This window comes from Oncorhynchus kisutch, linkage group LG18, assembly GCF_002021735.2.
Source record: "Oncorhynchus kisutch isolate 150728-3 linkage group LG18, Okis_V2, whole genome shotgun sequence".
NCBI lineage: Eukaryota > Metazoa > Chordata > Actinopteri > Salmoniformes > Salmonidae > Oncorhynchus > Oncorhynchus kisutch.
The window spans coordinates 20,266,009-20,293,384 of NC_034191.2; the positions used below are offsets into that span (position 1 = coordinate 20,266,009).

Consider the following 27,376-nt stretch of genomic DNA (forward strand, 5'->3'; position numbering starts at 1 on the left):
GCTGTACTATCGGAACTAGAAGCACAAGCATTTCGCTACACTCGCAATAACACTGGATAAACACGTGTATGTGACCAATAAAATGTGATTTGATTGCATAGAAATTACTGTCTAGTTAGCAGTGCTGCTTACACACACACAAAATTGGCTGTGTCAACCTTGGAAGTGACATTGGAAGAACAGAGGGGTTGGGATGGGACAGCACCATCAGAGGAGTGAAGGTAAAGGTGTCTGATTTTAGGACAGAGGAGAGAGGGATGGGACAAGAGGACAGGACAGGACTTTTAAGCAGTTTTGGATGGTCAAATTGTTTCTTTAACTCCTTTCCTTCAAGACCACTAACAGGAGAAAGGTTAGGCTCCTGTGTGCCTACCTTCATGACGACAAAGAGGGTGAGGGTGACGAAGACGTTGACCTGGGGGTGTTTCCAGGCCTGGGAGAGGCTGTTGCTGTCAAACTCCTCGGGTATGCCCTGCTTAGACCATGTCTGGTTGTCTAGCAACGTCTCCAGGGACTCCATCTGGGTCAGCTGCATGGGGGAAACAGGAAGTGACATCATATCAGACAGATGGAGGCCTAAAGTCAGCAGGCATTTATGTCATGTTTTATATATCCCATATTGGTCCCAAGCTCCTACCCAAAGCATTGAAGCAGATATGAAAGATATGATTGGATAGGTATAAGCAACACAGCACAAATTATTCCTTTCAGAGGGAAAGGAGAAGCTATTACATTAGTGCTATCCCAATCTACATGAAGTGCCATGGAGTAGGTGCTAGGGGATAGGGTTGAAAAGGGTCATAAACTTTCTGGTAAATTTCTGGAATTTTTCCATGGGAATTTGGGGAATTTTGCTTAAATTCATCAAACACATTAGCTTGTGACAGTGAATTTATTGTGGGATACACAAGGCAATTCTAGGTCTATGTCATATTTTGGTTAAACTTTCCCCAATTCAATGGAATTGCAACCTCTGCATGCACAGTGCATTCTTCCATCACATGTACAGCTGATTCTCAAGATCTTGCACCCTAATGAGATGCTACTGAGCCCACACTACTATACTGTCTGAGCCAAGGACTATGCTTTCTGGTTTTGATTACAATACTGGGTGGGGTGAATATATTTTATATGACATGCATGATTATTTGTTAACTATTAATTAGTAGCCTCCAGCAAAGTGTTTAAATCATTTCTAACTTTTAACAATTTCTGCTAGTTAGTTTTTGCTACCATGTGGGTTTTAGCTTGCTTGAGCCTGCTAACTGAGGAGTGTTAATTCACCATTTCCATACATGTTTCAAAAAATGTATCTTACAAAGGAGTTGTTTAATCTAACTGCTTAACTATTTATCTGTACATGGAATTGTAATTAAAAAAAAATCATTTCTTCTAATCTTTATGATTTTTTATTGTTTAAGCAAAAATAAAAATTGCAGTTTAAACGTTAAGAATCTAAATCTATTTGTCACATCCCTAGAATCAACAGCAGAACTACACCAAGAGTTTCACTCCCCCTCACATTACAGAGAGAGGGAAGGGGGGGGGGGGGGGCAGGAAGACATAGGAAGAAAACAATTAGATGTAGGGAGAGACTGTGCCTCTATGTAAATGTGTGATTGTGTGTATGTGTGTGTTAGGCCGGAGGATACGCTGCATTTTCTGCTGTTAATTGCTAAAATTTCACAGATGAGAGGAATTTAATCAGAGAGGCATATACATTAGTCACCCCTAAACCATCTCTACAAGCGCACACACGTGTAGACTGACACACACACCTCCATCCTCTCTCGCTCTCTCTCCTCATGTAATTGAAGCCAAATGACACTGCTCTCATCAAACACTTGCAATGAAGCCGCGCACACACACACACACACACACACACACACACACACACACACACACACACACACACACACACACACATACACACCAGTACTTATCTGTGTTTCTAACTATCAACTCTCCTCTGATTTCACCTGTGTTATCCACAACAACCCACTGGCCATGGTTTGGAAGGGTGGAACTAAACTAACCTTGGCTGCCATGAACTGTCCGAAGCCTGGGGGAAACGTTAGCGTAGACACAAGCAGAGTGACCAGGGCTGGGTACAGCAGACGCCTGAGAGGAGAGAAGAGGAGGGAGGGAGGGAGGGAGGGAGGGAGGGAGGGAGGGAGGGAGGGAGGGAGGGAGGGAGGGAGGGAGGGAGGGAGGGAGGGAGGGAGGGAGGGAGGGAGGGAGGGAGGGAGGGAGGGAGGGAGGGAGGGAGGGAGGGAGGGAGGGAGGGAGAAGAGCAAATAGGGAGGGTGAGAGGTAGAGTAGAGAGAGGGAGGTTGAGAGGGAGTGGAGAGAGAGAGGAGAGAGACACACATCGGGATACAGGTACTCTCTCTAGGACCCAGTAGGGGCCACTGTCTGATGTTGATGACTTACTTCTTCATGAGAAACTTTTTGATGGTCTTCTGGTTCCTGATTAACTGGACTATCTGTCTGTTCAGGCAGACAAACAACGCCCCGCCAAGACCACTGGCAATACTGTGGCGAGAGAAGAGTGGGGAGGGAGGAGGGTGAGATTAAAAGGAGAAAAAGACAGGTGTAGAAAGAGAGAGAGATCTGTTTATATAAGCTTGTGTTTTAAGTAAGTACACAAGTATGTGTCCACTTAGTGGAAGTTACAGTAGGACAGAGAGGCAGAGTTTCTCCAGCCACCAGAACCAAGTGGTAGCAGAGCCTAGAGCTGGGACGATGAACTGAAAATTACTGACACCCGCATGTTCAGTGACTTTGCTACACAACGTTCCAGTAGATTGTTCTAAAATCATTATTTGGTCAATAGTAATAGCCTATACATTGTGTTGATTCCTGCATTGTGTTGATCTGCCTGTCCCGTTTCGCTGTCGGCTGCTGTGGGAGACTCTCATTCCCTCACCCCATTATGCGAGGAGAGAGAGAGATGTACAAGTATACAGTGCATTCGGAAAGTATCAAGACCCCAAGACTTTTTCCACATTTTAAAATTGATGAAATAAAAAATGATCCTCATCAATCTACACACAATAGCCCATAATGATAAGGCAAAAACAGGTTTTTAGACATTTTTGCAAATGTATAAAAATAAAAACATACTTTATTTTCAGAAGTATTCAGACCCTTTGCTAGGAGACTTGAAATTGAGCTCAGGTGCATCCTGTTTCCATTGATCATCCTTGAGATGTTTCTACAACTTGATTGGAGTCCATTTGTGGTAAATTCAATTGACTGGACATGATTTGGAAAGGGGTCTGAATACTTTCCGAATGCACTGTATGACCATTGATCAGTGTAGGCCGTAGTATGGTTTTGATGCACTCGCAGAGCAGAACACGACATTTTCAGTGAATAGAAATGGCCTACATCAAACTGGAAAGTTGTTTTAGAACATTAACCTATATTTACTGATAGATTAATCAATTAACCTACATGGTTATATAGCCAAAAAGAAATCAGGTTACACATCAAAATATCAATCATGCATTCCTTGGATATGTTAGATGAAATAGCTGACTTTTTTAACCATAGGCTACCATCTCAGTTGTCCTACTTGACACTGGAAAAAACATGTCTACAGCCCTGCCACAAAAACGTTAACTTTGTTGTTTGTCGTTGTATTTACTGTTAAAGCAAATAGTTACATTTATCACAATATGGATTTTGTTCATATCACCCAGCTCAAAGTTCCCCCTCAGTTACAGCCAATTACTGTATATGAATGCTCATAAATTCATGTTCCTGCACAATTAAATATTTTAAATACTCCTGAATAAATGATGAATAGATGATATTTCACTCTCTCTCTCTCTCAGAGTTGACTGAATCACGGACCTACTTTGAGTTTATTTTATTTTTACGGGGACAGTGCACATTAATCAACGTTTCAGTAAAAGTGGCGGTTTTAGCCAGCCGGCTAATTTTCAACCGCAGTCCCTGGGCAGGTTATTAAAAACAATTACAATATAGACAATTATTGAGCAGTGAGCACACACAGAGCAACATAGGACAAGTGTCACGTTCGTCATAGTGAGGAGACCAAGGCGCAGCGTGATATGAATACATGTTCTTTAATTAATTAAGCGCACTAAACAAACAAAAATGACGCTACTGCGTGCTGACATGCAACTACACATAGACAATAACCCACAAAATACCCAATGAATATGGCTACCTAAATATGGTCCCCAATCAGAGACAACGATAAACAGCTGCCTCTGATTGAGAACCAATCCAGGCAACCATAGACATAAAAACACCTAGACTGGAAAAACCATAAACATACAAAAAACCTAGACAGGTCAAAACAATATATATCACCCTTGTCAAACCCTGACCTAACCAAAATAATAAAGAAATCAAAGATAACTAAGGTCAGGGCGTGGCAACAAGCAAGATATAGCATGCAGACAGAGCAACATAGGACAAGCAAGATATAGCATGCAGACAGAGCAACATAGGACAAGCAAGACATAGCATACAGACAGAGCAACATAGGACAAGCAAGACATAGCATGCAGACAGAGCAACATAGGACAAGCAAGACATAGCATACAGACAGAGCAACATAGGACAAGCAAGACATAGCATGCAGACAGAGCAACATAGGACAAGCAAGACATAGCATACAGACAGAGCAACATAGGACAAGCAAGACATAGCATGCAGACAGAGCAACATAGGACAAGCAAGACATAGCATGCAGACAGAGCAACATAGGACAAGCAAGACATAGCATACAGACAGAGCAACATAGGACAAGCAAGACATAGCATGCAGACAGAGCAACATAGGACAAGCAAGACATAGCATACAGACAGAGCAACATAGGACAAGCAAGACATAGCATACAGACAGAGCAACATAGGACAAAAAGCAGCAAGACAAATTCAGAAAAGCAACAAAGTGTTTCCACCTCACAAGCTACAGACAACAGACAACATGGAAAGCAGCAACACACAGCTAGGGATCATGATCACAAATCTGATTGACCTTTAGCCATGTATTCATACATTTTGTGAAAGTGTGATAGGTGGTGCAGTTATGTGTGTCTGATGGCAGTGTATTCCAGATATGGGAAGCTCTCACAGAGAAAGCGGATTTACTAAAGGTGCTTTTCCTTAGGGGAACTATACAGTCACCTCTTATGGCAGACCTTGTGGATCTGCTGCCATATGTTTGGGTTTTCTGTTTAACAAAAATACTGAGTGGAGGGGGAGCCAGGCCATTTAGGATCTTGAATACAAGACATGCGTCGGTGTATTGCACAAGCTTTTCCCAACTCAGGAGCTCATGCTTTCTGAGGATGTAACAGTGATGATGGCTATTGGGCTTCCTATCAAGCACTTTGAGAGCCTGTTTGTAGACAGACTGAATAGGTTTTAATGTTGTACAGCAAGCTTGGGCCCAACTAGTCAAGCAGTATGTCAAGAATGGGAGTATCATAGATTTAAAGTACAGTTTTGCTACCTCTGTAGTCAAACAATTTCATATAAATCGGAAATTAGCTAGGTTGAATTTGGTTATCTGAATGACCTATTTCACATGCTTTTTAAAGGAGAGGTTGGAATCAAGTATGATGCCAAGGTACTTAAAATCAGATACCACCTGGAGCTTCTCCAATGACACATAGACATCTGGCTCAGTAGCGTCTGTTGCCCTCTTTGTGAAGAACATACAAACATTGAGATGCAAACACGAGTCACAGAGCCACTTTGTAACCTGGACCATTACAGTAGTGAGTTCTTGTGCAGCTTGTTGTTTGCTCTTTGCATGCACATATATCACTGTATCATCTGCATACATTTGAACTTCAGACCCAGTACAGACAGAAGTGTGATAAGACTGCTGTTTTGTTTGATTGTGAGTCAAAGCTCCACTCCTCAGATGCTGAGTGGGAGGACATCCTCCAGACAAGAAGGAAAGAGGAGAAAAAAAGATTTTTCTTCTCTTTGGGAGCCCACACAGTTAAGCAAAGGGCTCTTCTTTCATCTGAGATGGAAATAGAGAGAGAAAGAGAGGGGGCTCTGGTCCTATTCAGTTTTGTGGTAAGCCTGGAGGCTACTCTACTACGGTAACAGCAAGCTAAAATAAGACGTCCTAAAAGCACCACCTCACTGGCTGAATTATCCATGTTAGGTGATTAACATTAGGAGGCTATCCTCCTATACACTCACACCAGCTTTCACTGGCTAACAGAGGCAACGAAGAGCTCACTTGCTAACAGAGGCAACAGGGGGCTCACTGGCTAACAGAGGCAACAAAGAGCTCACTGGCTAACAGAGGCAACAAAGAGCTCACTGGCTAACAGAGGCAACAAAGAGCTCACTGGCTAACAGAGGCAACAAAGAGCTCACTGGCTAACAGAGGCAACAAAGAGCACACTGGCTAACAGAGGCAACAAAGAGCACACTGGCTAACAGAAGCAACAAAGAGCACACTGGCTAACAGAGGCAAAAAAGAGCACACTGGCTAACAGAGGCAACAAAGAGCACACTTGCTAACAGAGGCAACAAAGAGCACACTGGCTAACAGAGGCAACAAAGAGCACACTGGCTAACAGAGGCAACAAAGAGCACACTGGCTAACAGAGGCAACAAAGAGCACACTTGCTAACAGAGGCAACAAAGAGCTCACTGGCTAACAGAGGCAACAAAGAGCACACTGGCTAACAGAGGCAACAAAGAGCACACTGGCTAACAGAGGCAACAAAGAGCACACTTGCTAACAGAGGCAACAAAGAGCACACTGGCTAACAGAGGCAACAAAGAGCTCACTGGCTAACAGAGGCAACAAAGAGCTCACTGGCTAACAGAGGCAACAAAGAGCTCACTGGCTAACAGAGGCAACAAAGAGCACACTGGCTAACAGAGGCAACAAAGAGCTCACTGGCTAACAGAGGCAACAAAGAGCTCACTGGCTAACAGAGGCAACAAAGAGCTCACTGGCTAACAGAGGCAACAAAGAGCACACTGGCTAACAGAGGCAACAAAGAGCACACTGGCTAACAGAGGCAACAAAGAGCTTACTGGCTAATTGAGGACAACTTAGACTCACCCAAGGACAGCGAAGGCTGGGAGCTCCTGGAGGTCAAAGGGGAAGTCCTGACGGAAATTGGTTGGCAACAGAGCTGTGATGGTCACTGTGTAGGAGAGAGGGATAGAGAGAGAGAAATAGAGTGATTAATCGTTATCAAAATGTTTTGATAAATATCAGTGTTTCCCAAACTCAGTCCTGGGGCCCCCCTGGGTGCACGTTTTGGTTTTTGCCCCAGCACTACACAGCTGATTCAAATAATCAACTAATCATCAAGCTTTGATTATTTGAATCAGCTGTGTAGTGCTAGGTCAAAAAACTAAATGTGCACCCCTTGGGGTCCCGAGGTCTGAGCTTGGGAAACACTGGGCTATATACAATACAGACCTTACCTCAATGTTTTATTAAGGCAATATACAGTATACACAGCTAACCAAAATTGGTTCTATGAAAGTTACCAGAACAGTTGTTATGTTGTGGCAAATGTTCTCATAACACAGACTGTCCAGTTGTGCTGATGATTATAGAATGTTCGTATAAAACATTAGCCTGACAATGCAAGGATGTTACCAGAACATATAGTCTGTTCTTTAAAGGTTTCCAGAATGTTTCATTAGGTTGTGGTAACAGTCTGGTGGGAACATTGTGGGGACATCACAAAAGAAATGTGACCCGTTTCAGGAAACTAGGCGTATGTTACTTCACACGAGAGCCATTTTAAAGAATTTTTTTTTAATATCAAAATGTGTTTTAGCCACAGAGCCTTGTTGGTTTAGCCACAGAAAAAGCAAGCAACTTTCCAGCTAGCCATGATTGCTGAGATAATGAGTGGGCTGGACATGCCGAGAGGAGTTCGGATTGGTCTGCCATATAGCACACATTTTGTCTATTTGAGCTGGTCAGTATGTGTAGGTAATCTTGTCTAACACGGCTTTTAAAAATATATATATATTGCTTAGTAGAGCTGCATAAGTGTTGCTCTCCACTTTCTGGAGGACCGAGTTTTGAAATCAGTGGAATTAGCGTATGATAGCTAAGGAGATGGAGAAAACACCTGTCTCCGGATTACATCTTCAAACTATAGGCAACAATGGCACCCGTGACAGGGAGAAGCATCCAACCATGATGCATACGGGTAAGATATTCTAGCTAGCTACATTTTCAGATATTACATGTTCTAATTTTGACAAAGTAATTTTCATTTCAAGTTAAAGTGTACTGTTAGCTAGCTAGCTAATGTTAAGCGTATTATCTTATTATTCGTATCTCAGAGGCATTAGCTTGGCTAGTTATAGCCTAATGTTAGCTAGCTAACATTGATCCTGGTTGGTTAGCTACCTGCAGATTCATGCAGGGTAGTAACATCACGAGTTGGGATTATGGTTAATTGTTTGGCTAGCTAGCTAGCTAACGTAAACTCGCACACCGCCTTGGTCTGTACAATTGCCCTTATTTTAGCGCCCCAAAAATGTAATACTTCCAGATCAACTGTAATGTCAATACCATTGTAAAGCACAATTTCTCCCCTTTCCAACAAAATCTATTACATGACTTAAACGCTTCCCGTTTCTGCATAATTCAAGCAGGCAATGAGCCCCGTCGGGTCTTTTTAAAAATTGCGGGTGGGGAAGCAAAACTAATGCGTGATAGTGAGAAGGAGAGATGTCGTGTGAGAAAATTGCTTTTTTTCACTCGATCTGTCCAACTTATCACCTTATCGCCTCTAAAAGGTAAATAAAACACTATAAAGAGTTTATATAATGTGTCATTACATACCTATTTGAAGGTTTGTGACAAATTTTAATCGTGTTTTTAGGGCGGTGCTAAAGTGATCTTAGAAGTAAACAGCGGCTTTGAGAATGATGATCGCATGCAATGATGACGAAAAAAATTACTAGGTATCCCCCTTACCCCCCGTCACTGTCCATTTCTTGTTTTTAAAGGATGATAGAATTGCTACACCTGGTGGAGAGAGATGGTAAGACAGAAATAGTTGCTTTATGCGTGCTGTACGTTACGACATGACACGTCAAGATGTAACGGAGGGTCAGTTTTTTCAACTTTTCTCCAATACTATAGAGCCATTACCATGTCGATCAACGCTTGAATAGAAACCTAGTTCACACCCCCGATTTTGACGTCAATACAGTCGCTACAATATCATTCGTTTTCTTTGTAGCCTCATTTGAATGTTGCGGTTGCGCACATTTGTACGGAATGGGGTGTGTTAACGTTACATGTCTTAACAAAAGACTCCACTATGCAAGTATCCATTTCAATAGAATGTCACTGCGACAACTGTTGATAGACGTAGCCAGTAAATTCGCTCTGGCTATCAACACCGATTTCAGACGGGTAAGAAAGTCTAGCTAGCTAAATTTGAAGATATTACACGTTTCAAATTTTGACATAAAGTATTTTCATTTCAAGTTAAAGTGTACTGTTAGCTAGCTAGCTAACGTTACCCGTATGACCTTATTAGTCATATCTCAGAGCCATTTGCTTTGCTTGTTATAGCCTAATGTTAGCTAGCTAACCTGGTTGGTTAGCTACCTGCAGATTCATGCATGGTAATAACATCATGAGTTGTGACTATGGTTCAATGTTTAGCTAGCTAGCTACATCTCTTAACAAAAGACTCCACTGTGCAAGTGCCCATTTTAATAGAATTTCACTACAACAACTGTTACCCAGTTAACTTGGATGCTTGACTGCTGTTGTTAGGACAGAAAGCTTGGATCAAACCTTAAAGAGATTGGTGGAGCTAAAGAGTAAGAGGGTGTGAACGATGCTGAATGGGTGTAGACAAAGAAGAGCTCTCCAGTACATACCAAAACATTCAAAGGCCATTATCTCAAAAGTCTATCAACTTCCATATACATCAGTCAAGGATATTCGTATTATAATTAAATTTGGTACACATGTTGCAAATATTGTCAAGACTCAACTTATGCAAGAACATTCATGGTGGTGCTATAACGGGCACATCTCTTGATCTATTTGACTCAGAATGATGACATTTGGCACGTATGCTCAGGGATATGAGTCTAGCTAAACCACCCTATATCTCAGACACCACTGACCCAATACTGACGAAACTTTGGTAAATGATGCATCTTGCCATAGAGATCCTGCATTTAAAATATTACACTAATTAGCCCGGGGGGGGGGGGTGCGCTATAGTAATCCACTGTAAGTTAGTCACACGAGATATCTCAGAAAACTACTGGCCTGATTTTGGACAAAACTGATGGTGAATAATGCGTCTTGCCATAGAGCTCCATAATTTACACTTATTGGCCCAAGGGGGGCACGGCATCATTCATGGAGGAAGTAATGTTTATTGTTGCCTTGTTTATTATCTGTCCTGATTGCCTAGTCACTTTTACCCCTTCCTACATGTACATATTACGTCAACTACCTCGTATCCTTGCACATTCACTCGGTACTGGTACTCCTTGTTTATAGCCAAGTTATTGTTATTTATTGTGTTAATATTTAACATTCTTATCTGCAAATGTTCTTACTTTTTAACTCTGCATTGTTGGGAAAGGGATCTTAAGCAAGCATTTCACGGTAAAGACTACACATGTTTTATTTGGCGCATGTGACAAATAAAATGTGAATTGATTAACATTCTTTGGATAATATCCTAATAAAATAGAATGATTTACGAAGATTGAAATGCCATTTCTTTAAAAGTTTTGCAACTTCATATAATAATTTTACATTATACATCAATATAATGTGCCTTGGTTAGGGAGGTGACCAAGAACCCGATGGTCACTATGACAGATCTCCAGAGTTCCTCTGTGGAGATGGGAGAACCTTCCAGAAGGACAACCATCTCTGCAGCACTCAACCAATCAGGCCTATATGGTAGAGTGGCCAGACGGAAGCCACTCCTTAGTAAAAGGCACATGACAGCCCGCTTGGAGTTTGCCAAAAGTCACCTAAAGACTTAGACCATGAGAAACGAGATTCTCTGGTCTGATGAAATCAAGATTGAACTCTTTGGCCTTAATGCCAAGCGTCACGTCTGGAGGAAACCTGGCACCATCCCGACAGTGAAGAATGGTGGTGGCAGCATCATGCTGTGGGGATGTTTTTCAGCGGCAGGAACTGGGAGACTAGTCAGGATCGAGGAAAAGATGAACAGAGCAAAGTACAGAGAGATCATTGATGAAAACCTGCTCCAGTGCACTCAGGACCTCAGACTTGGGTGAAGGTTCACCTTCCAACCGGACAAAAACCCTAAGCACACAGCCAGGACAATGCAGGACTGGCTTTGGGACAAGTCTCTGAATGTCCTTGATTGGCCAAGCCAGAGCCCAGACTTGAAATTGATCGAAAATAGCTGTGCAGCGACTCCCCAAATACAGGTGTGCCAAGCTTGTAGCGTCATACCCAAGAAGACTTAAGGCTTAATCACTGCCTTAACTACTGAGTAAAGGGTCTGAATACTTATGTAAATGTAATATTTCAGTTTTTTATTTGTAATACATTTGCAAGAATGTCTAAAAACTTGGTTTTGTTTTTGTCATTATGGGGTATTTGTGTGTACAGTAGATTGATGATGATTTTTTTAAAGGCTGTAACGTAACAAAATGTGTAAAAAGTCAAGGGGTCTGAATACTTTACGAATGCGATGCAGAACATTGTAGCAATGCTTTGAGAAATACTTCCATTATCGTTGAAGTTTGTTTTTAGAACAATTCTGGATCATCATGTCATAACCTTACAGAATCATTTTATAAGAGTCTTGCAAGAAGTTTGCTGTTATAGGTGTTAGTAGTAATGTCTCCCTCAACATTAACTGAATATTACAGGAATGTTTCTTGTTTGCTGTTATAGGTGTTAGTAGTAATGTCTCCCTCAACATTAACTGAATATTTTGGAAAGAATATTGTAGGTTGAAAAATTATTCTAAAGTTTCTTGTTTAAAACGTCAGACTTGATTTTCCCTAATGAAAAATGTATCAACCCATACAAAAATGTTCATTAATCATAATCCACTTATTAATTCACATTTCCTGTTGCTGCAAGATAATTTTCCTGCTGTGAGAAACTGGTCCCATTAAGATCCTATGCCTGGATAGGTGTCTCGGATACCCATTAATGTTAGTGAAATATTCCAGTGATGTTTTCTCAGAACTAATTTAATTGAATGCAGATGATTGCTGAAGAATGTTTAGGGAACATTATTGGAATAATCATGTCATAATGTCACACTGTAACTTCATGAAAGCATAGTGGGAATATTCCCTGCTTGTTGTTTTGCATGTTTTTGATAACATCTTCATCAACATTAGCAGAACGTTCACGTAATATATTCTCAGAGCCATTTATATTGCTCTCACATTTTGTTGTGTCAGTATGTTTTAAAAGTACTTGTACATTGTGTTATTACATTACCTGGAAACCTAATGAGAATGTTTGGGGAATGTTCTGCGGTGGTTGTTACAGATGTTGTACACAACATTTTATTGAACGTTATGAGAAAATTCCAAGTATAATACATTTAAAACACCTTAAAAAACAACATTTGGTTATCAAAAACATTATTGGAATGTTTTTAGGATGTTCTCATCCTAATGTTCGATAAAACCCGAACTATAACATAAGTTAATGGTCTGGGAATGCTCCCAGTTTGCTGGGTACACATGTCTTACCCTCGTCTCTGTTCCACACGGCCAGAACTCTGTACATGAAGGCAGTGACGGTAGCAGCGAAGAACCCTCTCCAGTAGTTCCTCACAGTGAAGAAAGTAGACATTGCCTCAATACTGAACAGCAAACCTATCACACACACGCATAGGCACACACAAACACACACACACACACACACACACACACACACACACACACACACACACACACACACACACACACACACACACACACACACACACACACACACACACACACACACACACACACACACACACACACACACACACACAGGAAGATTATTAGTAACTATGCCCCAATCAGGGGAGTGACGGGTGTAAGACTATTTCCAAGATAAATACACAACGAAGAGGACTAAAGGTCAAGAGGACTAAAAGTCAAGAGGACTAAAAGTCAAGAGAGGACCATGGAAATAGTGTTTTTTCTGTAATAGGGAATTATTGATCGATGGGTCAGAGAAGTGGGAGGAATTTTTCTAGTCATTGAGCCTGAAATAGTATACTTGTTATTTGACCATTGGCCCAGTTTTATTGCAAGGATTTCTAATTGGTCAACCACAGGCTAGGGCTGGGTTCTAAAACTACATCCGGTCCCTTTGTTCTGTGGAGAGAATCAATGAGGTCAGGGGAGAATGAACATCTACCTCTCAGCATAACATCTATGATCTGTCCTATTTGAATAAACCATTTTTTCTCCCCCTGATTTGCTTTGGGGTCTGTGTTATTGAAGATTAACATCAACTGCTAACAGGGGGGAAGAAGTAAACCTTCTCCGACCCAGCCAGTGTATCAGTCAGTGAGTGTTATGTTGGTGCCACTCACCTCCTATAGGGGCAGCGAAAACACAGCTCACCCCCACAGCACAGGCAACTGATAACAGCTCAATGTTCCTCGACTCATTCTGTAAGCACATAGGGAGAGGTGTGTTTACATTTACAGACACACACACACACACACACACACAGCCTGCGAGGTAGGCTGTTGTCAGGATGGATGTAGGCCTAGTAGTGTGGAAGGAGGCAGACAATGATGCTACATTTTTCTGCACAAGGTCAGGGCTTTTATGAGCAAAAATGGGGAATAAATAAGCACGAAAAGTAGGCTACTACATTATTTACAAAATAGTCAACAGGACGAAGAGCAATATCAACTGGATTTAAATAAATAAGTCAGCCCACTGACCTCCCCTAGGGCAGGCCTCAGTAATGCCTGTTAGCAATTAGCATGCGCAGCAGCAAGTATAGCCCAACATATCCCTGTCACAGCTGTTGCATTTCACCATGGAATATACAATTTCACACCAACAGGTTGGCATGAACAGTTAAAACATTGTGCTCTCCAACGCACCTCAGTTTTCCTGTCACAACAAGGAAATATGAAGAATTCTTCTCCAACTACCAGGACAAATAAAGTAAGCAAGCATTTATATTTCTTTAGCTTTGCAAGAGCGCTAAATTGTTAATTCCTAAACATGATTACTTTGTAGGTAATAGTTGAATGAACAAATGCATGGATGGAAGAGTAATTCATGTGGAATCGCAAACAAAAGCCATAAAATGAGGCATATTCATATACAGTACAGTACAACACAGAGAGGAGGGGGGAGGAGAGAGAGGATGAGGGAAGGAGAGAATCGAAAGGGAGCCGAGGGAGAGAAGGAAAATATGAACTTCTTATGGCTGGGGGCAGTATTGAGTAGCTTGGATGAATAAGGTGCCAAGAGGTGCCCAGAGTAAACTACCTGCTACTCAGTCCCATTTGCTAATATATACATATTATTAGTATATTTTGATAGAAAACACTCAGTTTCTAAAACTGTATGAATGATGTCTGTGAGTATAACAGAACTCATATGACAGGCAAAAACCTGAGGAAAAATCCAACCAGGAAGTGGGAAATCTGAGGTTGGTCGTTTTTCAACTCATTCCCTATTGAAGATACAGTGGGATATTGGTCATGTTGCACTTCCTAAGGCTTCCACTAGATGTCAACAGTCTTTAGAACCTTGCTTGATGCTTCTACTGTGAGGTGGGGGCAAATGAGAGGGGAATGAGTCAGAGGTCTGCCAGAATGCCTTGAGCTCGTGACGCTCGTTCACGTGAGAGCGAGCTCTGTTCCATTGCATTTCTACAGACAAAGGAATTCTCCGGTTGGAACATCATTGAAGATTTATGTTAAAAACATCCTAAAGATTGATTCTATACTTCGTTTAACATGTTTCTACGGACTGTAACGGAACCTTTTGACTTTGGCTCATAGTGAACGTGCTTCGTGAGTTTGGATTTGTTTACCAAACGCGCTAACAAAAGGAGCTATTTGGACATAAATGATGGACATTATCGAACAAAACAAACATTTATTGTGGAACTGGGATTCCTGGGAGTGCATTCTGATGAAGATCATCAAAAGTAAGTGAATATTTATAATGTTATTTCTGACTTCTGTTGACTGCACAATATGGCGGATATCTTTTTGGCTTTTTTGGGCTCTGAGCGCCGTAGTCAGATAATTGCATGGTCTGCTTTTTCCGTAAAGCTTTTTTTGAAATCTGACACAACGGTTGCATTAAGGAGAAGTGTATCTAAAGTTCCATATATAACACTTGTATTTTCATCAACATTGAGTATTTCTGTAAATTGATGTGGCTCTCTGCAAAATCACCAGATGTTTTTGGAACTACTGAATGTAAACTGAGATTTTTTTATATAAATATGAACTTTATCGAACAAAACATACATGTATTGTGTAACATGAAGTCCTATGAGTGTCATCTGATGAAAATCATCGAAGGTTAGTGATTAATTCTCTCTCTATTTCTGATTTTTGTGACTCCTCTCTTTGGCTGGAAAAATGGCTGTGTTTTTCTGTGACATGGCTCTCTGACCTAAAATAATTGTTTGTGGTGCTATCACCGTAAAGCCTATTTGAAATCGGACACTGTGGTGGGATTAACAAGAAGTGTATCTTTAAAATGGTGTGAAATACTTGTATGTTTGAGTCATTTTAATGATGGGATTTCTGTTGTTTTGAATTTGGCACCCCCTGCACTTACACTGGCTGTTTTCATATCGATCCCGATAGCGGGATCTCAGCCCTAAGAAGTTTAAAGGGGAGACGGACAGATAGACAGGCAAACGTACAGTATGCAGCAAAGGAGTGGTCAACTCTTGAGGGGACTTGGGGGTTTGGCTCAAAGATTCCAAAGATTCCCCCCGCACCCCAGCCTTTCAAACACACACACACACACACACACACACACAGCCTGCGAGGTAGGCTGTTGTCAGGATGGATGTAGGCCTAGTAGTGTGGAAGGAGGCAGACAATGATGCTACATTTTTCTGCACAAGGTCAGGGCTTTTATGAGCAAAAATGGGGAATAAATAAGCACGAAAAGTAGGCTACTACATTATTTACAAAATAGTCAACAGGACGAAGAGCAATATCAACTGGATTTAAATAAATAAGTCAGCCCACTGACCTCCCCTAGGGCAGGCCTCAGTAATGCCTGTTAGCAATTAGCATGCGCAGCAGCAAGTATAGCCCAACATATCCCTGTCACAGCTGTTGCATTTCACCATGGAATATACAATTTCACACCAACAGGTTGGCATGAACAGTTAAAACATTGTGCTCTCCAACGCACCTCAGTTTTCCTGTCACAACAAGGAAATATGAAGAATTCTTCTCCAACTACCAGGACAAATAAAGTAAGCAAGCATTTATATTTCTTTAGCTTTGCAAGAGCGCTAAATTGTTAATTCCTAAACATGATTACTTTGTAGGTAATAGTTGAATGAACAAATGCATGGATGGAAGAGTAATTCATGTGGAATCGCAAACAAAAGCCATAAAATGAGGCATATTCATATACAGTACAGTACAACACAGAGAGGAGGGGGGAGGAGAGAGAGGATGAGGGAAGGAGAGAATCGAAAGGGAGCCGAGGGAGAGAAGGAAAATATGAACTTCTTATGGCTGGGGGCAGTATTGAGTAGCTTGGATGAATAAGGTGCCAAGAGGTGCCCAGAGTAAACTACCTGCTACTCAGTCCCATTTGCTAATATATACATATTATTAGTATATTTTGATAGAAAACACTCAGTTTCTAAAACTGTATGAATGATGTCTGTGAGTATAACAGAACTCATATGACAGGCAAAAACCTGAGGAAAAATCCAACCAGGAAGTGGGAAATCTGAGGTTGGTCGTTTTTCAACTCATTCCCTATTGAAGATACAGTGGGATATTGGTCATGTTGCACTTCCTAAGGCTTCCACTAGATGTCAACAGTCTTTAGAACCTTGCTTGATGCTTCTACTGTGAGGTGGGGGCAAATGAGAGGGGAATGAGTCAGAGGTCTGCCAGAATGCCTTGAGCTCGTGACGCTCGTTCACGTGAGAGCGAGCTCTGTTCCATTGCATTTCTACAGACAAAGGAATTCTCCGGTTGGAACATCATTGAAGATTTATGTTAAAAACATCCTAAAGATTGATTCTATACTTCGTTTAACATGTTTCTACGGACTGTAACGGAACCTTTTGACTTTGGCTCATAGTGAACGTGCTTCGTGAGTTTGGATTTGTTTACCAAACGCGCTAACAAAAGGAGCTATTTGGACATAAATGATGGACATTATCGAACAAAACAAACATTTATTGTGGAACTGGGATTCCTGGGAGTGCATTCTGATGAAGATCATCAAAAGTAAGTGAATATTTATAATGTTATTTCTGACTTCTGTTGACTGCACAATATGGCGGATATCTTTTTGGCTTTTTTGGGCTCTGAGCGCCGTAGTCAGATAATTGCATGGTCTGCTTTTTCCGTAAAGCTTTTTTTGAAATCTGACACAACGGTTGCATTAAGGAGAAGTGTATCTAAAGTTCCATATATAACACTTGTATTTTCATCAACATTGAGTATTTCTGTAAATTGATGTGGCTCTCTGCAAAATCACCAGATGTTTTTGGAACTACTGAATGTAAACTGAGATTTTTTTATATAAATATGAACTTTATCGAACAAAACATACATGTATTGTGTAACATGAAGTCCTATGAGTGTCATCTGATGAAAATCATCGAAGGTTAGTGATTAATTCTCTCTCTATTTCTGATTTTTGTGACTCCTCTCTTTGGCTGGAAAAATGGCTGTGTTTTTCTGTGACATGGCTCTCTGACCTAAAATAATTGTTTGTGGTGCTATCACCGTAAAGCCTATTTGAAATCGGACACTGTGGTGGGATTAACAAGAAGTGTATCTTTAAAATGGTGTGAAATACTTGTATGTTTGAGTCATTTTAATGATGGGATTTCTGTTGTTTTGAATTTGGCACCCCCTGCACTTACACTGGCTGTTTTCATATCGATCCCGATAGCGGGATCTCAGCCCTAAGAAGTTTAAAGGGGAGACGGACAGATAGACAGGCAAACGTACAGTATGCAGCAAAGGAGTGGTCAACTCTTGAGGGGACTTGGGGGTTTGGCTCAAAGATTCCAAAGATTCCCCCCGCACCCCAGCCTTTCAAACACACACACACACACACACACACACACACACACACACACACACACACACACACACACACACACACACACACACACACACACACACACACACACACACACACACACACACACACACACACAAACTAACCTACAGTACAGTTCTGTCATTAGGGAGAGAGGAGTCTGTTAGGTGAATTATGGATTTAAGCATCTCGATTACAGTGGAGTTGGTTTGACTGCACAATCAGTGGCTACAAAATCAAATCAAATCAAAATGTATTTGTCACATACACATGGTTAGCAGATGTTAATGTGAGTGTAGCGAAATGCTTGTGCTTCTAGTTCCAACAATGCAGTAATAACCAACGAGTAATCTAACCTAACAATTCCAAAACAACTACCTTATACACACAAGTGTAAAGGAATGAAGAATATGTACATCAAAATATATGAATGAGTGATGGTACAGAACGGCATAGGCAAGATGCAGTAGATGGTATAGAGTACAGTATATACATATGAGATTAGTAATGTAGGGTATGTAAACATTATATGAAGTGGCATTGTTTAAAGTGGCTAGTGATACATTTATCATACATTTTTACATTATTAAAGTGGCTGGAGTTGAGTCAGTATGTTGGCAGCAGCCACTCAATGTTAGTGGTAGCTGTTTAACAGTCTGATGGCCTGTTTTCATTCTCTCAGACCCCGCTTTGATGCACCTGTACTGACCTCGCCTTCTGGATGGTAGCGGGGTGAACAGGCAGTGGCTCGGGTGGTTGTTGTCCTTGATGATCTTTATGGCCTTCCTGTGACATCGGGTGGTGTAGGTGTCCTGGATGGCAGGTAGTTTGCCCCCGGTGATGCGTTGTGCAGACCTCACTACCCTCTGGAGAGCCTTACGGTTGTGGGCGGAGCAGTTGCCGTACCAGGCGGTGATACAGCCCGGCAGGGTGCTCTCGATTGTGCATCTGTAAAAGTTTGTGAGTGCTTTTGGTGACAAGCCAAATTTCTTCAGTCTCCTGAGGTTGAAGAGGGGCTGCTGTGCCTTCTTCACCACGCTGTCTGTGTGGGTGGCCCAATTCAGTTTGTCCGTGATGTGTATGCCGAGGAACGAAAAACGTATTACCCTCTCCACTACTGTCCCGTCGTTGTGGATAGGGGGGTGCACCCTCTGCTGTTTCCTGAAGTCCACAATAATCTCCCATGTTTTGTTGACGTTGAGGTTATTTTCCTGACACCACACTCCGAGGGCCCTCACCTCCTCCCTGTCGGCTGCAAACTTGATAATTGAGTTGGAGGCCTGCATGGCCACGCAGTCGTGGGTGAACAGGGAGTATAAGAGAGGGCTAAGAACGCACCCTTGAGGGCCCCAGTGTGGAGGATCAGCGGGGTGGAGATGTTGTTACCTACCCTCACCACCTGGGGGTGGCCCGTCAGAACAGCATTCTCACATAGGTATTCCTTTTGTCCAGATGGGACAGGGCAGTGTGCAGTGTGGTTGCGATTGCGTCGTCTGTGGACCTATTGGGGCGGTAAGCAAATTGAAGTGGGTTTAGGGTGTCAGTTAAGGTGGAGGTGATATGGTCCTTGACTAGTCTCTCAAAGCACTTCATGATGACGAAAGTGAGTGCTACGGGGCGGTAGTCATTTAGCTCAGTTACCTTATCTTTCTTGGGAACAGGAACAATGGTGGCCCTTTTGAAGCATGTGGGAACAGCAGACTGGGATAAGGATTGATTGAGTGTGTCCGTAAACACACCAGCCAGCTGGTCTGCGCATGCTCTGAGGACGCGGCTGGGGATGCCGTTTGGGCCTGCAGCCCTACGAGGGTTAACACGTTTAAATGTTTTACTCACGTCGGCTGCACTGAAGCAGAGTCCGCAGGTTTTGGTAGCGGGCCGTGTCAGTGGCACTGAATTGTTCTCAAAGCGAGCAATGAAGTTGTTTAGTCTGTCTGGGAGCAAGACATCCTGGTCCGCAATGGGCTGGTTTTCTTTTTGTAATCCGTGATTGACTGTAGACCCTGCTACATACCTCTTGCGTCTGAGCCGTTGAATTTCGACTCTACTTTGTCTCTATACTGACGCTTAGCTTGTTTGATTGCCTTGCGGAGGGAATAGCTACACTGTTTGTATTCGGTCATGTTTCCTGTCACCTTGTCATGATTAAAAGCAGTGGTTCACGCTTTCAGTTTCGCGCGAATCCTGCCATCAATCCACGGCTTCTGGTTTGGGAATGTTTTAATAGTTGCTGTGGGTACGACATCACCGATGCACTTGCTAATAAACTCGCTCACCGTATCAGCGTATTTGTCAATGTTGTTGTTTGACGCAATGCGGAACATATCCCAATCCACGTGGTCGAAGCAATCTTGAAGCGTGGAATCAGATTGGTCGAACCAGCGTTGAACAGACCTGAGCGCGGAAGCTTCCTGTTTTAGTTTCTGTCTGGAAGCTACAAAATGGAGTCATGGTCAGCTTTTCCGAAAGGAGGGTGGGGGAGGGCCTTATATGCATCGCGGAAGTTAGAATAACAATGATCCAGGATTTTACCAGCCCTGGTAGCACAATCGATATGCTGATAGAATTTAGGGAGTCTTGTTTTCAGATTAGCCTTGTTAAAATCCCCAGCTATAATGAATGCAGCCTCAGGATATGTGGTTTCCATTTTACATAGAGTCAAATTAAGTTAGTTCAGGGCCATCGATGTGTCTGCTTGGGGGGAATATACACGACTGTGATTATAATCGAAGAGAATTCTCTTGGTAGATAATGTGGTCGACATTTGATTGTGAGGAATTCTAAGTCAGGTGAACAGAAGGACTTGAGTTCCTGTATGTTGTTGTGATCACACCACATCTCATTAATCATAAGGCATACCCCCCCCCCCACCCCAACCCTCTTCTTACCAGAAAGATGCTTGTTTCTGTCGGTGCGATGCGTGAAGAAACCAGGTGGCTGTACTGACTCCGATAGCGTGTCTCGAGTGAGCCATGTTTCCGTGAAGCAAAGAACGTTAGTCTCTTATGTCTCTCTGGAATGCAACATTTGCTCGGATTTCATCAACCTTGTTGTCAAGAGACTGGACATTGGCGAGTAGTATGCTCGGGAGCGGTGCGCGATGTGCCCGTCTCCGGAGCCTGACCAGAAGACCGCTTCGTCTGCACCTTTTACGGCGTCGTTGTTTTGGTTCGCCAGCTGGGATCCGATCCATTGTCCTGGGTGGTGGGCAAAACAGAGGATCCGCTTCGGGAAAGTCGTATTCCTGATCGTAATGATGGTTAGTTGACGTTGCTCTTATATCCAAATAGATGATAAATAGATATAGCGATAGTGATAAGATGTACTGTGGTTTAGTTGTGAGGTTAGGGTATGGAAGTGAAATACTGACAGAGGCATGTATAGGGTTGAATGCTTTTTAAGAACATATTGGTAACAATGTGGTAACGTGTGTGTACAGGTGTAGTTTACCTCATAGATTCCTCCAAACAGAGACATGAACTTGCAGAGAAGTGCAGCACCAAGACTGGCAATGTGAACAAACGGACTCTAGAGAGAAAGAAAGAATGACGTGAATTATTTCTTAAAACACTTGGTATAAAAAATATATATTTTTGTTACATACTTAAAGAAAACCACATCACACTTAAACTTCAGTTTCACTGAAGAAAAGTGTCCAGTCTTTCTCTCTCTCCCTCTCCTTCTCCACTTTGTTTACCTCTCAGAGAGGAGGAAAGGTGTCCAGTCTTTCTCTCTCTCCCTCTCCTTCTCCACTTTGTTTACCTCTCAGAGAGGAGGAAAGGTGTCCAGTCTCTCTCTCTCTCCCTGTTTCACTCCCTGTTTTAACACTCACTCATGACCTCTCGATATGTGTCTCTCTCTCCACTTTTCAAACTCTCTGAAAGGAGGGAGAGGTCTACAGTCTTTTTCTTTCCAAAATGTATGCACTCACTGCTTACACTAAAATATCAAATGTAAACATGTTTCCCTCCCTGTTTAACACTCATTCATAGCCTGAACCCTGCTGCTGAAGTGGAGTGGAGTAGAAAACTTTAAATGGTGCTGAAGTGTTATTGTCTAGAGGGAGAGATGCTGGGGGAGGAGTCACCCTATGTGTCCTGTCATTTAAAAAATTGTAATTTAACCCAAGCATCATCATTCTATCCCTCTCAGGACAGCAGGCTCACCTGTGAATGCAATTGGTTTAATGCATTCACTGTCTCATACAGTATAATGAATGCTCGCACACACATCTCACATGTACATCTTCTCAGAAACATGTGTGTACACAAACACCCTCATCAGTGTGTTCCTATACGTCTCCTCTCCTCCAGTGTATCATTGACTAATCTCAGCTCTTTCAAGATTACAATGATCAAATTTTCGTTCCCTCTTCCACCCCCCGTCTCCTCTCTACCATCCTTCATCCCCCTCTCCTCTCCTCTCTACCCTCCTTCATCCCCCTCTCCTCTCCTCTCCACCCTCATTCATCCCCCTCTCCTCTCTACCCTCATTCATCCCCCTCTCCTCTCCACCCTCCTTCATCCCCCTCTCCTCTCCACCCTCCTTCATCTCCCTCTCCTCTCCAATCCACGCTCCTTCATCCCCCTCTCCACCCTCCTTCATCCCCCTCTCCTCTCCACCCTCCTTCATCTCCCTCTCCTCTCCACCCTCCTTCATCTCCCTCTCCTCTCCAATCCACCCTCCTTCATCCCCCTCTCCTCTCCACCCTCATCTATCCCCCTTTCCTCTCCCCTCCACCCCCCTCTCCTCCCCTCTCCTTTCCTCCCTCCTTATCCCCCTCCCTCCCTCTCCACTGTGACCAATGGGGTGGCCTGAGTGCAACGTGTGTGGCTGTATGACAGGGACACAGGAAACGTGTAACCACAACCACATGCCTGTGTGTGTGTGTGTGCTTCACCGTGAGAACCACTTGTCCTGTGAATTACAGATGAATTTATTGATTTTGCGGGTCTTCGGGCCAGAATTCATCTGCTGGCTGTCAAATGGAGTGTGTGTCTGCATAACAGTACTGTACTGCCAGCAACAAGTGACAACTACCCACACTCACACAAGCCTGACTGTGAGAAGAGGATGTGTGTGTATGCGTCAGAGGACTGTGTGAGGTGAGAACAATGTTTACAGAGTGTGTGTGTGTACTGTGTGTAGAGAGTGCGTGCGTTACCTCCTTGCCCAGAGGCATGCCACTGCCCAGGGCAGAGGTGAGGCCGATGACTTTGGCCACAAAGGTTTTAAAGGTGAGGCATTCTTTCAGCACTACACCCCTCAGAATGGTCTTAATCTCTGGGATACCTGAACCTAGAGGGGGAGGGGGAGAGGGGGTTAGTGTGGGTATGCTATGGTCAGTATGTGTGTGTGTGTGTGTGTGTGTGTGTGTGTGTCTTACCTACGGCCTGTGGGGCCAGTAGCTGTGTGAAGCCAGCTGAGAAGGTGATGAGCACCACAGGGTAGGTGACCCAGGCTAGGTACTGGAGAAACACATTACTCTCCAGGTTCACATACATCCACTTCTGTGCTGTGGACACACACACACACACACACACACCAAAATCAATTTGATGTCAATCATAAAGTAAAATCATAAAGTAAAAGTTGAAGTCATGCTTCAACTGAGACAGACAGAAGGATTAGTACCTCAACAACACTAGAACACGCAGGACTCCCCTCCCTAAAAGGACTGCTTTACAGGGAGAGATCAAAAGTGTGTGTGTGCCTGTGTGTGTGTGTGTGCGCGTGTGTTTGCGTGTATGTGGAGAAAGGGGATAAGAGGATGTGTCTATATGAGCGTCTTGCTTCTAGATTACTCTCTCTTCACTTTCTCCACATGCACACGTCTCCCCCTTGGCACACACACAAAAATGCAGCAATGTGTGTAAATGTCTGTTTGACTGAAGACATGATAAAACAAATCAGAGGAGGGATTTCTAATGGCAGAAAAAGACACACACACACACACACACCTGCATGCAGCTCAGGGAGACAGCCATTTGCACTGCAGATCACCATGAACACACACACACACACACACCCTGGTTTGACAAGTGTATGTGCGTAAACCACAGTGTCTGAGATTATCTTGAGTGTGGCTTAATGTCTTCGTTAGCTGCATGCAGGAGATGTGTCAAATTAAATGTTTCAGCCAAAGGAACAGTGTTTCCAGTTTTATTAGTTGTATGTACAGTTGAAGTCAGAAGTTTACATACACTTCGGTTGGAGTCATTAAAACTCATTTTTCAACCACTCCACAAATTTCTTGTTAACAAACTATAGTTTTGGAAAGTCGGTTAGGACATCTACTATGTGCATGACACAAGTATTTTTCCAACAATTGTTTACGGACCGATTATTTCACTTATAATTCACTGTATCACAATTCCAGTGGGTCAGAAGTTTACATACACTAAGTTGACTGTGCATTTAAACAGCTTGGAAAATTCCAGAAAATGACATCATAGCTTTAGAAGCTTCTGATAGGCTAATTGATGACATTTGAGTCAATTGGAGGTGTACCTGTGTATTTCATGTTACCACATTCATCTGTACAAACAATAGTACGCAAGTATAAACACCATGGGAACACGCAGCCATCATACCACTCAGGAAGGAGACACGTTCTCTCTCCTAGAGATGAACATACTTTGTTGAGAAAAGTGCAAATCAATCCCAGAACAACGGCAATTGACCTTGTGAAGATGCTGGAGGAAACAGGTACTAAAGTATCTATATCCACAGTAAAACGAGTCCTATATCGACATAACCTGAAAGGCCGCTCAGCAAGGAAGAAGCCACTGCTCCAAAACCTGCCATAAAAAAGCCCGACCACGGTTTGCAACTCCACTGTTTGGCCATAATGACCATCGTTATGTTTGGAGGAAAAAGGGGGAGGCTTGCAAGCCGTAGAACACAATTCCAACCGTGAAGCTCGGTGGTGGCAGCATCATGTTGTGGGGGTGCTTTGCTACAGGATGGACTGGTGCACGTCACAAAATAGATGGCATCATGACGGAGGAAAATTATGTGGATATATTGAAGCAACATCTCAAGACATCAGTTCATTTGCGACCAAGTTAAAGCTTGGTCGCAAATGTGTCTTCCAAATGGACAATGACCCCAAGCATACTTCCAAAGTTGTGGCAAAATGGCTTAAGGACAACAAAGTCAAGGTATTAGAGTGGCCATCACAAAACCCTGACCTCAATCCTATAGAAAATGTGTGGGCAGAACTGAAAAAGTGTGTGTGAGCAAGGAGGCCTACAAACCTGACTCAGTTATATCAGTTCTGTCAGGAGGAATGGGCCAAAATTCACCCAATTTGAGGAATGCTACCCGAAACGTTTGACCCAAGTTAAACCATTTCAAGGCAATGCTACCAAATACGAATTGAGTGTATGTAAACTTCTGACCCACTGGGAATGTGATGAAAGAAATAAAAGCTGAAAAAAAAACGATTATTCTATTATTCTGACATTTCACATTCTTCAAATAAAGTGGTGATCCTAACTGACCTAAGACAGGGGATTGTTACTAGAATTAAATGTCAGGAATAGTGAAAAACTGAGTTTAAATGTAGTTGGCTAAGGTGTATGTAAACTTCCGACTTCAACTGTACATGGTATAAACCGTCCAACGAAATGCAAACTTGCTGTTCCCTTCGCAAAAATGCAACAACAATAAGAAATAATAAATGACAATAATATGAACATAAAGTAAATGGTTCAGTAGAATAAAATAAACATTTTAGAGTTTACCAGAGTCTGGTAAAAGCAGTGGGGTGTGTGTGTGTGTGTGTGTGTGTGTGTGTGTGTGTGTGTGTGTGTGTGTGTGTGTGTGTGTGTGTGTGTGTGTGTGTGTGTGTGTGCATGAGTGAGTGAGTGAGTGAGTGAGTGAAGGTGCAGAGAATCAGAGCAGCTGGCCAGTCCAATTAAAGTGTTCTGCAGTTTGATGGCTTGTAAATAGAAATGGTCTCTGAGCTTGATGGTATCAGACCTCATGCTCCGATACCGTCTGCCACTGCGGGTGTGCGGGATCTTTGATGGTGTGGCGGGCCTTCCTCAGGCACCGTTTTGAGTAGATTGTGGATGGGTGTACTGGGCCATCTTCACCAACTGCTGGAGGGCTTTGTGGTTGTGGACAGAGCAATTCTCGTACCAGGCCGTGATGCAACAGGTCAGGACGCTCTCGATGGTGCAGGGGCAACATTTGGAGCATACCCGGAATGGCATGCCGAATTTCTTCAGCCGCCTTGGGAAGTTAAAGACACTGTTGACAAGAGTGGTGGTGTTGATGGTCCATGACAAGTCCTCGGTGATGTGGATGGTGAGGAACTTTAAACTGCTGACTCTCTCTCTCTCTCTCCAGTCCCATTGATGTGAATCAGGGCATGTTCCTCCTCTGCTTGCTGAAGTAAACAATTAACTCCTTGGTTTTGCTGACATTGAGGGAGAGGTTGTTATCCTGTCACCACAATGCCACTTCACTTACCTACCTAGTTAAAAGGCCTACAACTGTGGTGTTATCACCAACCATTATGATGGAGTTGGTATCGTGCAAAGCCACGCGGTTGTGCGTGAACAGGGAGTACAGCTGAGGACACACCCCTGGGGGGCCCCTGTGCTAAGAGTCAGTGTAGAGGCGGTGCTGTTACCAATCATCACATGGTCTGCCCATCAGGAAGTCCAGGATCCAGTTGCAAAGGGTGGTGTCCAGACCCAGGGCCCTGATCTTGGTGTCAGGCTTGGAGTGAACAATATTGTTGAATGCTGAAATGTAGTGAATGAACAGCATTCTTACATAGGTGCTCCTCTTGTCCAGATGTGTTACAGCCGTGTGAATAGAGGTAGTGAAATAGGAGTGGGTCCAGTGTGCCTGGCATGCTAGCCTTGATGTGGGCCATGACCAGCCTCTCAAAGTATGTGTCCTAATGTGTGTGTGTGTGTGTGTTCTAGTGGGTGGGTGTAAGCGGAGGTGGTGGATAGTCCCTGTTGGACAGGTGGTTAGTCATCATGTATCCAGTTAAAAAAGCTGTACAGCTTGTTTGTGTCAAGATAGAAGACTTCCACCTTGACAAGATATACACACAAAAGATACATTCAAAC

At 42.9% G+C, this 27,376-nt stretch overlaps 1 protein-coding gene across 1 annotated transcript in view; it reads right to left on the reverse strand.

The window, feature by feature from the left end:
- The window catches only part of LOC109909253 (chloride channel protein 2), a 64,337-nt gene that overhangs the window by 24,373 nt on the left and 12,588 nt on the right, over window positions 1-27,376 (reverse strand). Inside the window, exons 4-12 of the mRNA XM_031795514.1 lie at window positions 23,668-23,796; window positions 23,446-23,579; window positions 21,732-21,809; window positions 13,574-13,652; window positions 12,735-12,860; window positions 7,084-7,168; window positions 2,434-2,535; window positions 2,037-2,121; window positions 374-529 (exon numbers count right to left, since the gene is read on the reverse strand). Coding sequence (XP_031651374.1) covers window positions 374-529; window positions 2,037-2,121; window positions 2,434-2,535; window positions 7,084-7,168; window positions 12,735-12,860; window positions 13,574-13,652; window positions 21,732-21,809; window positions 23,446-23,579; window positions 23,668-23,796 — 974 coding nt within the window. The remainder of the gene's footprint in view (window positions 1-373; window positions 530-2,036; window positions 2,122-2,433; window positions 2,536-7,083; window positions 7,169-12,734; window positions 12,861-13,573; window positions 13,653-21,731; window positions 21,810-23,445; window positions 23,580-23,667; window positions 23,797-27,376) is intronic.